Source organism: Mauremys mutica, chromosome 7 (genome assembly GCF_020497125.1).
Source record: "Mauremys mutica isolate MM-2020 ecotype Southern chromosome 7, ASM2049712v1, whole genome shotgun sequence".
Taxonomy (NCBI): Eukaryota; Metazoa; Chordata; order Testudines; family Geoemydidae; genus Mauremys; species Mauremys mutica.
This window is the reverse complement of record NC_059078.1, coordinates 95241892-95255118: the sequence shown is the minus strand read 5'-3', so window position 1 is coordinate 95255118 and position 13227 is coordinate 95241892. Positions and strand designations below refer to the sequence as shown.

Below are 13227 nucleotides of genomic sequence, written 5' to 3'. Positions count from 1 at the left end.
TCTAGAAAAGGGTCTGAATGCAGTGACACTGCACTGCTCCCATGCCCTTTGGCCAAGGAAGCTTGGTAGTTGAGTGTAGGATTTGTTCATGAGAGACCTCGCATGATGTATTGGAAAGCATGCCTCATTGAGTTCCTGGAGTCCATCTCTATCTGTTTAGCTTAACTAAGTGAAGATTAAAGGGTGACTTGATCAGTCTACAAGGACCTACACGGGGAACAAGTATTTGACAATGGGTTCTTTATAACAAGAGCCAGCAGCTGGAAGTTGAAGCTAGACAAATTCAGATGGGAAACAAAAGTAGTGAAGGTAACTAACCATTGGAACAGTGTCCAAGCTTTTGGTGGATTCTCTTATCACTGGCAATTTTGAAGTAAAAAATTGGATGTTTTTTTCTAAAAGATATGGTCTAGTTCAAACAGCTTATTTGGAGGGAGTTCTGTGGCCTGGGTTATGCAGACTAGATTATCACAGTTGTCTCTTCTGGCCTTAGACTCTGTAAATCTGTCATGGCACAGTAGCATTTTGAATGTATCCAGTCTATTTGAAGCTGAAAAAAACTAGATTCTTTTTCATAAAAATGTTTCATGCTGACATCTTGAAGATGTTTAAATGGGTATGTAAACTGTGTGGGACTCACCCCTGCAGCGCCTCCTGCTGGTATCCTGGGAATTAGCTTTTTCCAGCTCCAGAGCACCCTCTGCAGGCCGGTGTCCTGCTGCTGCTGGCCCCCCATGTCCCTCCCAGAACCTGGTGCTGCTTGTCTCTCAGGTGCTGCCCCCTGGCAATACACCCACCTCCCCCATCTCAGGGTCTCCCCACCCAGGGGAACCCCTAACCCTCTATCCCCACCTTGCCTCAGTCTGGGCTACTGCCAGTCATCACCAACCCTCTGCTCCCTGGGGCAGACTGCAGTGTAAAAGCCACTCATCATAGGCAAGGGGGTTTGGAGCTGCTGCCTTCTTCTGCCTCCCAGTACCTCTGTGGGCCTAGGACCAGGCCCTGCAGCCTGGGGAGTTGCCAGCCTGGAGCTCCCTTGCTCCTCTGGCCTTTCCCCAGATCTGCTTCACTCCACTACCCTTTCTGCAGGCAGCCAAGCCCTGCTCTCTCCCAGTCAGAGGTGGAGAGGGCACACTTCTCCTGGGCCTTTGGGTCACAGCCTTTTTATGTAGGCCAGCTGTGGCCTGATTGGGGCATGGCCCAGCTGCTTTAAGCCCTTCCGGGCAGGAATGGGGGGACCACCCCGCCATAGGGTAACATGTCTAATTTGCAAAAATGTAAAAACCAAGGAAACCAAGGCCCTAGTCTTGTAAGCATTTGCACACAAGTAACTTCAGTCTGACTGCATTGAGTGAGCAATCCTGTTAACTTCAATGGGACTGCTGGCATGTGTTCATTTATGCATATGTTTAGGTGTTTGCAGGATCAGAGGCCAAAGTTATGATAAAGCACAGTGCAAATATATATAGTCCAGATCCTTTAGGATAATGATAATTTTGCCATTTAAGTCTGTGGGAGTAGGATCATACCTTGAGTGAATAGAGGTTTGGGGGAAATTTGAGTCACAAGTCTTGAGTAACTGCATCTGACCAGAATTTGTAGTTTTTTAAACTAATATATAGTATTGGTTTAAACAGTGTTTATTTGATGATCTGGGAATCTATGGACTGACTAGGAAGCATGGTGCTGAAAAGAAAGATTTATTAACTGTTATGAACAGTTTCACAACATGTACCTGTGATATAAAGCTGTACTATATTTAGAATTGTTTACAAAAGACTAAGGAGTAGATAACGAAGTTGGTGTAAACTGTCATAGCAGCATTGCTGTTTTTCTTTTAAAAGCAGCGGAATTTGAGTGTTTTGTTACAGTATTTAGTGTTTATTCTACCTCTTCATGCTGAGGTAGTTAATGTTAACACTTGTGTTTTTTCAACTGTTAATGTTGCAAGTCTGTTATTACTGTGATTATAATTCATTAAGTTTTTATGCCCCAGTCCTGCTAACCCTTAGGCATGTATTTTAATCATGTGAGTAGTTCCACTGGTGGAAATGGGACAGATTAGGTGCTTAAAGTTAAGCACATGCTTAACTGTTTGCAGGATCAGGACCTTAGTTTTGATTACTAATGGAAGTTATTCTGATATTAATCATGTTCTCTACTGTCTGATACAGAACTGTATGTATTAAACTATTCTTTTTTTAAGCAGGTGCAGATGTCCTCTATGAACACCATGTAACACAGATCTACCTCAGAGGGGGGAAATGGGAGGTCTGCAAGAAAACAGGATCCCCAGAACAGTTTGACATAGTTGTTCTCACAATACCTGTTCCACAGATTCTTCAACTTCAAGGTGACATTGTGAACAGTAAGTCTTCCTTCAATAAGTATTTAAACACAGAATAATAAATACTATGAACATAGAATAATAATTTATACTATGCTATAGCAAAGAACCTCTGAGTTTGTGACCAGTTCTCATTTGCAGAAAGGAGGAAATATTTTGTGGATGCTGTAAATCAAGTAGGTGTGCATTGTCCAATAAACATCAGATTATGTTTTATACAGGCAATATCTTAACTGAAATCCAATTTTCAGAAGAGAGAAACCGTTTTTTGGAATAATGAGAATTCTGATCTGTAATTTTTATATTCATAGTAAAAACTGGGCCAGATCTGTAGTAACTAGAATTTTTTGTTTGCCCCAGGGAGAAGGGGAGATTATTAGATCCCAAAATATAAATAGTCCCTCAGCAGTCCCCCAAGTAGCTATTTACTGGCTTACTGCCTCCTTCAAGGCCTCTGGTTACAGGAGTAAATGAGCAGGTCTTCTAACTGTGAAACTTGTTGGGGAGAGCAATGAATACAATTTTAGTAACATCTGAAGTTTCAGGAAAAATTTATGCTGTGATTAAACAACTGCAGATGGCCCATGTCAGATGATTCAGGCTAGGACTATAGGGCTGTTTCATTTCAGGGCAGACATTCAGGCTCTGGGATCCTCCAAGCCCAAGTCAGCTGACACTGGCTAGCCACGGGTGTTTAATTGCAGTGTAGACATACCCTCAGAGACTTGAAATCACAACCAATGGTGGCCTATTGATTGACCAGGACTAGCCACTGAGGGCATATTGCCCAAATATTGTAAGTCCTCAGTTGACTCCCTGTTCACTATTGTATGCTGATCTTTAATGCACATAGATGACTAGGACCAGGCTACCTTAGAGACTGCCTCTCCTTTCACTGCCTACAGAACAGTGAATATCAGAGACATAATCTACCTGTCTCCAGGGTGAAACAGTAGGAGCAAAGGGTGCAGCTATTGTTAGGCTGTGGAATAGAGGAGGGCAGACATTTTTGGCAAATAGTAAATTTCCCAAAGGAAAAAAAAAATGCATTTTTCAATGCACTGAAACCTTTTGCTGATTTCACGTGTTGAATTCAATGAATAGCTTTGGCTCAAAAAAAAACTGAAAACAAGAATATCAGAAATGTTGAAACGTATCATTTAAAAAAAATGCATTTCTAAATGAGAAAAGTCAAATCAATTCAACATTTTCAAAACCCCAAAAACCTGTTTCAGTAAGTAAACAGAACAAAAAAGGCAGTTTAGGTTTGAAGCCAACAACTATTTTTTGGTTCAGCTACCAAACTGAAATAAATCAACTATTTGCTCAGCTCTACTGTGGAATATCCTGTCAGAGAATATTAACATGAGCTCTAGTCTAACTGTTTTCATAGTCCTACATAAAGCTTATCCACAATAACAAAAGCTAATGAACAAAGAGGAGAGGAAGATAAGGAAAGAGTGAAGAACAAAATCTCAAGTATAAGCACCATGTCTAGGATAACAAAAGCAGAGTCCATATCTGATGACTGGAGGTAAAGGAAAAGATTTTCATTCCAGTCTAATTTCGAGTGCCACTCCTTTGCTATGGGACAAATAGTGCCATAGTGACTATGGAAAAGTCTACTCACCATAGGAGCGTCCCTCAGAGCCAGGTGGCATAGAAGCCTCTTCTTTGGTACCCCTGGCCAACAGCCACTCCAATACTGTAACAGCGTGCCTCTTCCTTTGACTTGGCACTCCAGGCAGGTCACTTTTAATCCTACCCCTTCTAGAGTAAACCAAGTCCAACATGCCAATAGTCTGGCTGCATTGAACCATAACTTTAGCACAACTTTAGGATTTGTGGGCCTTACACCCTTGGCTCCAGCAACTTCACACCATACCATAGGGTGTGTCATTAGGGAACTCAGGCCCACCCTCTACACTGGGTTCCAGCTCAGGGATCCTCTGAACTTAGTCTCTACATTTGGTACAATAGTTCTTAATAGTACAAATGAATTTTCCAGTATGTTTTGTTTTTTTCAACAATTGATATTTATTATTTCTAGTAATGTGGTGCCTAGCAGCTCTGGTCCAGGATCAGTACCCCATTGTGCTAAGTGATGTACAAACAGACAAAAGACAGTCGCTGCCCCAAAGACATTGCAGTCTAAGTATCTGTTGTTAGAACTGAGATTGCATGTTTTGCGTGGAGTGGGGGCATGTGTGTGTCAGCAGTGGTTCTGGAAGAGGTAACGGAGGAAGTGAAATCATAATTGTGAATTGCAAGAGAAGAGCTTAGGATGTACCTAGTGTGTTGCTGAAATATTTAGGGCTATGCTGGTGGTTTATGTACCCAAGTATTAACTAGTTTCAGTGAAGCTTTTTGTTTTACTGGATTGAAGTTGTATAATTGTGTAATGCGAGGCAGGATGTTTTGAAGAAAAGGAATGGTTTAGAACTAAGGCTTGAGATGCCCTTAGTTTAATTGCTCACATCTCAGGACTTTGATACACCACAAGTCAGAAACTGAAGCAAAGAGAAGGCTCAGTGGCATTGTAACATTGTTACCATGATAAATATAGAACTACTTAAAGAAGAAATGTCTGATAACTGCAATGAGAGAAGGGGAGGTGTGGCATTAAAGGGAGATAAGTCACCTGTCCTCAAATCCACAGAGAGCCCTAATCATGCTGTTAGCCCCCACATTCAGCAATACATTCCTTTGCCTTCTGATGTATCATCCATCTTTTGACAAACTCTTAATGAAATTAAAATATATATGGCTCTAGACTGACTGCCCAGCTGCTGGCCTTTCACTAGGTGCTGTGTTCTCCCTCTCTGCTGTCACTCTGGCCTAGAGGTCCTCAGTCAGGTCCTCCCTGCAGTGCTAGCAATGGTTTTCCTTTCTTGGCCAGAATGAACCAGGATTTTGTTCTGAAAACCTTTGCTCACAAACAGTGAGTCTCTAGCATTGCTGCAAGAATTCCTATCCATGCCAACTGTGTAAATTATGCTAGACCCAACTGTGTTTAAACATGTTTGTGTCTATCACCCTACTGAATGACTTTTGATAAGATATTGTTTGTACAAACCTGTAGGTGAGGCTTGTGAAACGAAAGTGGTGCTAGAGACCTTGGAGATTTAGATCGGTTAGTGTGTGCCAGTGTTTACATCAAAATTTAAGAAGCTATTAAAGTGTTCATTGATCTTGAAGGCAGCAAATTGCTAATCAGATGTATCAGACAAGTCATTCCTTTCAGCACTAATCTGACTTGTTCCTTCTGTCTCCTTTAATATGGAAATTCTTTGTTCTTACTGTACTTTTCCCCCAGCTTAGAATAGCTAACTGCCTGAATATTGTACTTTAATTCCTTATTCCATATTATTTATGACTGAAAATCACTAAACATATAACATATCTTTTTAAAAACAGACTAACTGGAAAATTTGACCCAACATTTTCAGAGTTGTTTCTCTGAGGCTCCAACATCTGTGTTTAGGTACCTGAATAAAAGTGGCCAGATTTTATTCAACATGACTAACACCTGCTGCTCCCAGTAACTTCGTTAGGGTTTGTGGGTGCTCAGGACTTCTGTTAATCAGGCAGCCTTAATTTAAGTGCCTAAATATCAATTAAGAAACCTAACTTTAGGCTTGGAAATGTTGACTTTTTTCCCTAGAGATAATTTTAGAGTTTAATATGCAAGTTTGACAGATTAATAAAATCAGGCTTATCAATTAGAAAAGGGCCAGGGACTTCTCTTTTTTATGGGCTGACCCATTTGTTTATTTCCCCTCTCCCCCCAATGGAAGTGAGGTGTCTGTCAGTTGGCCAGTTTGAAGCTCTTTGTTTTAAAACAATGTACATTTTCTTACCAAATTTTCAGACTAAAACATTAGACTATACAACAGTGAGAGACATTTGAAAAAAAAAGTTGAAAACCTTTACCCAGGCAAATTAATCTGAAAAACTTGAAGCTTAACAAAGTGAACTAACAAACCACACTAAAGAGCTGTAAGACCTCTATTACACTGGGACATATTCTCTCTTTCTGGCCTCTGCACTCTCAGTTGATAGTTAATAACAATTCCAGGGATAGACTAAAGTGAGAATTTAGACCCCTTTGTGTGCATTGGGGAGGGGGGCGGGCGCAAAGGAAGGAGATGGCCATAAACTAGCTGCTTCTTGGCTTCCATTCCAGAACTATTATTTGTGATGGTTGGTGTTATGGCTGGCTGCTCCAGAGTTGCTCCTCTTTTGGGGCCTGCTTCAAAGGTCATTCTAGACAATTGGCACGATTTCCATTTAGCTGTGTCCTTTGGGTGAGGCATTTTGTCATCTTTTCTTCCTTGAAGAGTCCAGAAGGAGAGGGTATGGAAGGGTATGTAACTGAACTTCTATACTTGTTTTGTTGTAGTAGCTGAGGAAAAAGAAATCATCAATACTAATGGATCCCATAAGATGTTGATCTCTATTACATTTTTAATAGTGTGAATGGAAAAGCAGTTCTTATGTAACCAATTATACTGATTTCTCTTGAAATTATCCTTCAGTGTCTTTGCTTTAGCTGGTATTCACAAATAAATTCTATGAAAACAGTGTTTCCTTTCAGCTAGAGTGGAGTTACCAAAAAAGTGAATAAAAATAGGCTCATATTTTTCTCATTGAAAAGCCTTTGGCAGTTGAAGGGTTAGAAGCTTTCTGAACCTGGAAGTATTCTGAATTCAGTACCGGAATTGTCTTGTGGCACATTAGGAAATTCTGTTTAGTTTGTTGCAACATCTTTAAAAGAACAGTAGGTGGCAGTGGTTAAATAATCTTTGTGACAGCTAAATCTGTAGGCCTAAACAATTTCAAGGAGGTTTGTGCATAGATTTTAACTGTAGCCTGTGGTTGTATTTGGGCTTTGTATATTAGCAATTCCTGAAATTCTGCAGAATAGCATAAGGAAAATAATTGGCACCTTTCTGATTTTACAAGGTCTCTCATAAGTGCAGAAAAATAAAAATAAAAATCAACAGGAATTGTAAATTAAAGGATTCAACTCTACAAAACATACATTATGTAATGAATATTTTAGAGATGCTTAGCATCTCGAATCTCTATTGAAATCAATATTTTTTGAAGAATTAGTATACATTTGTGAGTAGGATTATCAAGCAACTACTCTTATTTTTTGTATTTACAAAGTTGATAGATAAGCTTTTGCCTTTCAAGTCTGTTTTAGAGAATAAGCAATTTTTACATTGTAAATCTGAAACATTTAGTAAATGATTAATGCAACAAATTTGGGTAAGTTTCATTTGTTAAAATATTAAAGGAGGCTTTTTGCTAATTGAGTAATCTATTAATAGAATTTTTTTATTTTTATTTCCCCTTACATATTGATTTTTCACGTGCTATATGAATATAATTAGTATAATTCAGCAAGGAGACGTGGCAATATAAATCATAAGAGCAAAGGTCATGTCTTTTCACCAGTCCCGAAGTCTTTGTCTAACATTATTGCATATATTTTTATAGAAAGATAGAATGTTATATTTGATCATATTCCAGGAAGGCACAGCAGGGCTTGTCTAAACTTAAATTAAGAATCAGGTTCACTCACATTACATAACATGACTGAAACGTGTACTGTAGGCAGGGACAGGGCCGGCTCCAGACCCCAGCGCGCCAAGCAGGCGCGTGGGGCGGCATTGTCGGGGCAGGGCGGCATTTGGCTCCGGCGGACCTTCCGCAGTCATGCCTGCGGGAGATCCACCGGAGCCCGGGACGAGCGGACCTGCCGCAGGCATGACTGCGGAGGGTCCCCTCTTCCCGCGGCTCCGCTTGAGCTCCCGCAGGCATGACTGCGGCGGGCGCGCTGGTCCCGCGGCTCGGACGGAGCTCCCGCAGGCATGCCTGCGGATGCTCCACCGGAGCCGCGAACCAGCGCACCCGCCGCAGACACTTCTGCCCCGGCTTAAATTCTGAACATTTGGAACATAATCATACAGGACACATACATACAACAAGTTGGATATATTTGGCTGGCAGACTGTGATTGACCCTTCTGGATCTTTTTTTTTTTTTTATGTCTGCTTACCTAGTATGCTTATTTTGGACCTGTTCCTATAGCTATTAATTAAGCATGTGAGAAGTCCTGTCCAAGTCATATGAGTAGTCACATTTGACTTCAGTGGGACTTTTCATATGAGTAAGGGCTAGAGGATCAAGCCAGCTGTGAGTGTATGTGTATACAAAATATCAGGAGAATAAAATAGGATACGTGCAGGAAATTGGATCCAGTTTGTATTTGGACCTAATTCCAAATACTGCCTACCCTTGTTGGCTGAAAAACAGAGTCCCTGTCTTGATAGTTCTCAGAGTTTTTAGCCAGACTGAAACATTACAAGTAAAACACAAAGCTGGAAAATATAATAGTGTCTCACATGTACATATTTGGCTATATGGAGAAGTACAAGACTAGAGGCTTATTTGTGGGGGTTTCAAAGGGATCGATTCTCTCTCTGGTCCTTTTCAGCATCTACATGCAACCACTAGCTGAACTGGTCAAGCAAGATGGATTCAAGTGCCACACAGAGCTCTGCCTGTCCTTCATTACCTACAGACCACACCACTCCCACCCAGATGACACCTATCCTGTGTTATCTACACTGGCCTCCCATACAATTTTTTGAACTAAGTTCAAGATAGTCATTATCTTCAAAGCACTCTGGGACCTGGGTCCAGGATACCCAAAAGACCATCTAAAGCGCCAGGACAAAGACCGTGGTTAACAACTAAGCTCCTTTAGCATGAAGGAACTCTCAATGATAGGAGTGAAGTTCATCAGTGCAGGAGACAGAACCTTCTCCAGGTGTGGTCTGAGACTGTGGAATGAACTCCCCCAGGAACTATAGACCATCACAAACCTCACCACTTGCCACCCCAAGTGCAAGGCACATTTCTTTCACCTTGCCTTTTCTAACAGAAATACACAACAATATATTTATTTAATAATAATAAATAATAAACTACCAAAACAAGTCCACACAGATTTTTGTACCAGTTTAACTAAATCAATTTAAAAATCACATCTGGCATTAATATTTTCTGGTTTCTGGTACAACTTTTCTGTTTAGGCAAGCACATCTTGCTTGGGGTCATTTTGGCAACCCAGAATTGCTGAAGCATAGACATGCTCCAGCTACACACTCTACATTAAGTGCTGTGAAGGTTGGTGGAACAGAGTTTCTCCGTGACCTGGGGATGCCCTCGATGCAGGATAACTCCCAGCTAGCCAGATCCATCTGTTTTAAAGCCCCTTTGTGCTGTTGGAGTAGCAAAGAGGGGCCCTCTCGGAACAGAGAATTGTATTCAGGCCTGCTAAGCTTGGGTCCCATTTTTTCAGGTGATGTAGATGATGATTTATTGGCAGACAATATCTGTATTCAAATACAGTATTTAAACATAGAAATATTAGCCTCAGTAGAGCAAAGCATACCAAACAAATGCTTTCAATTTTGCTCATCTCACTACTAAACAGATACATTTCCATTATCCCAGCAGTCTGTTCCCCCTTTCCCTTCCAAAAGCAAACAATCTTTTTCTATACATCAGGTTTTGATTGTTGGAGATGGGCCTTAGAGAGGCTTAACATTGGATTTAACATATGTACCTTCCCAAAAAACGTAAAGAAGCTGAATAATTCTGAAATTCGCTCCCTCTTGGGACAAATGTTTAGTGAGCATGCTTTCCATATAGCCTGGAAGGCTTGGAAGCAGTGATGGGTATTTGTTTTACAGTAACTTCTAGATCATGGTGCTATACTTGACCTTTCAGCCTCTGGATGCAGAAATACCTTAATGTCTGATCTCAGAAATACCAATAATCTACATTTTAGCCTCCTTCCTACACCCCATCCCCTATTGATAAAATTTGTCTTTACTAATTTTATATTATACATTTTTGCTGAAGAATTGTAAAACTTCCTTGAAAAAGATGTTTTTCCCCATACAACTTAAGTATGTGCAGTTGGCCATAGGATGAGTTGTGGGATTTTTTTTTATTTTTTATTTTTTTTACACTTAGGCTGAAATAAAATGTAAGCTTAACTACATTCCTATGGTGAAATCACATTAATTCTATTGCTTTTAAAAGGACACATTTGAAACTTGCTTTAAAATTCTGATCCAGATTCACAAATTATTAACACTGATCAATTACTTTTAAAGATTTTACCAGCAATATCAGACAAGGGTCAAAAATTTTATTTTATATGGCATGTATATGTTAAACTGGACCTTTAACTCAAACAGTTCTTGGTTAACTATACACGCTGCTGTAACTGAAGTTTGTCTTTGTAAAGCTCATCTTCCATCACTATCCACTTCCCAAGAATAATCGTGTAAACTAAGGAATGGAATTTGGGGTAAACATTTGCTTTAGATCTACAGTGAAATCCTGGCTCTATTGATCTCAATACTGAGTGAAACTCCCATTGACTTCAGTAGGGTCTGGGTTTCACTCAGTATCATAACTTCCAAGAGTATGTGAGATGTTAATCTTATTAAAATACAGGAATAACTCTCTCATAAAGAATGGGTCTGAGGATATGCTCTGCAACACCTGTTCCAGTGCTACCAGATGGTATGGTGATATGTTGGCACATAAGAAATTACATAGCTAGATAGACACTAAGGTTAAAACAGGAAGCTAGAGACCTTCAGTATTTGCAAACGTGCTGCACTATCCATGGCTTTTTATATTAAAATGTTTAAAATTAATCAAGATAACGGAAAGCAAATTTGACATGAGTTTGCAAGGGGATAAGCAGCATAAAATGTCACTGCAATTTACAGAGATGTCCTATCCCAGAGCAAGGTGGTCATACAGGAGTTGGGATGCACCGGGCATATTGCTTTTTTTGGATGCTTCATTATAAGAAGAAGAGTGACACCCTTGGTTACAATTATTAATATTTTACAAATGAGTTGACTCTGCCTCAATAACTTGCATGTTGATTAGGAGAACTTTAGCTCTTATCAGCTAGAAGGCATACCTATAATTATTGTAAAGATGCCAGAGTGAGGTTTGGTTTAATGTAGAAAAAGCTAAATTACTTGTTCATATTTTTGAACATTGTTTTATTCCTAACTTTTAACAAACTTATACTCTGAATGAGAACTAAAACCAAATTGGTAAAGATTAACAAACAGGAAGATATTCAAAGAACAGAATTAAGTGATCAGAAGAATTGATATTTAAGGAAAGACTTTAAAAAACAGAAGTATTGAAAGGTATAAGCATCAATGACCTGATCCTGTTCTGACTGAAATGAATGGCCGAATTCCCATCGAAATCAACAGGTCACGCAGAAGAAAATAAGTTATTTGATTGCTACTAGGAGTAAGGGATTCACCGGAGGTAGGACAAGAACTAATTGGCTTAATCCACAGCAAGGGAGATTTTAAATTAGATATTAGGAAAACCTTCTAACTATAAGGATAGTTACGCTCTGGAATAGGATTCCAAGGGAGATTGTGGGATTCTTATCATTGGAGAGTATTAAGAACAGGCTAGACAATGATGGGGTCCTAAGGATTTTTACCCCTTTATTCTGTTGAACCGCAGTTTTTTCTTGACTCTCCCTTTTGAGATTGATCACAGCACTCTTCCTTTTGGTCACATATTCCTTTTTCATAGAAGGTAGCTTGGGAGGAGCAGAAGTGTGCCATAAGATTCATAAAACGGAAACATAGTAAACTGATACTACGCAGACCATCTGTTTTGTGTGGAAGCCATGTTGTAGCAAACTACAGAGAGCATGGCTGAGAAAACTCATTTGCAAGCTCCACAATTTATGGCTATCTTGTTGGGGATGATGAATAGCACTCAGCTCTTATGCATGTGCCTGCACATGTTACAGCATGCTAGGACATTGGAAACTATGTAACAAGTATTTCCAGGCAATTTACCCAGGCCACATATCAAAACCATTTTAAAATTACTCCCAAGTCCTCTCTCAGGTTAAATATATATCACTAAGGTGCACATGGTTACAAACTACAAGATACATGGTAATTTGGGTTTTTCTCTCATTTACCCCCATGTGTCAGCAGATCAAAAGTAATGGTGTTTTGCTTTTGAGGGTCATTGGGATGATACCAATATTTTGTTGTAATTTGGTGTGGCATCATGCCATGCCATGCCATGCATCAGATATTGATTTCTGAGGCTGAGTTGTAGCAGATGCCTATGCTTTTCTTTACTCTGTGCAGCATACATCCATGGAAGCATATGGAGTTTTTAAAGCAGGTAAGCAGGCTGCTGATCATCATTTCATGAGGTCAGGTTTCTACTGCTTATGATTTCATTTTATGTACAGTAGAACCTTAGAGTTACAAACACCAAAGTTACGAACTCACCAGTCAACCACACACCTCATTTGGAACAGGAAGTACGCAGTCAGGCTGCAGAAATGATAAAAAATAAAAGAGCCAGTATAGTACAATCTCAAACATAAACTATTAAGGGGGGGGGGTTTAAAAAAAGTGACAAGCTAAAGAAACTGTTTCTGTACTTGTTTCATTTAAATTAAGATGGTTAAAAGCAGCATTTTTCTTCTGCATAGTAAAGTTTCAAAGCTGTATTAAGTTAATGACTGTTCAGTTGTAAACTTTTGAAAGAACCACCATAATGTTTTGTTCAGTGTTATGAACAATCCCCGTTCTTGAGGTGTTCGGAACTCTGAAGTTCTATTGTAGTGAGCAGCTACCACATGTACCCTCAGGAAGAACATACCAAAGAGTAACTTTGTCTTTTGAGCAGCAACATTTGTTACAGCGTATTGACAGGAGGTGATGTTTGTTTCCATTCTGTCTGGTTCCTCTCATATGCTCATCTATTGGCAG

At 39.8% G+C, this 13227-nt stretch overlaps 1 protein-coding gene across 2 annotated transcripts in view; it reads left to right on the top strand.

Moving 5' to 3' along the window:
- RNLS (renalase, FAD dependent amine oxidase) overlaps positions 1-13227 on the top strand; it is a 131135-nt gene that overhangs the window by 3560 nt on the left and 114348 nt on the right. Inside the window, exon 4 of one of the 2 annotated variants that reach the window (XM_045024085.1) lies at positions 2207-2368. In XM_045024085.1, coding sequence (XP_044880020.1) covers positions 2207-2368 — 162 coding nt within the window. The remainder of the gene's footprint in view (positions 1-2206; positions 2369-13227) is intronic. The other variant, XM_045024086.1, reaches the window with a different exon arrangement.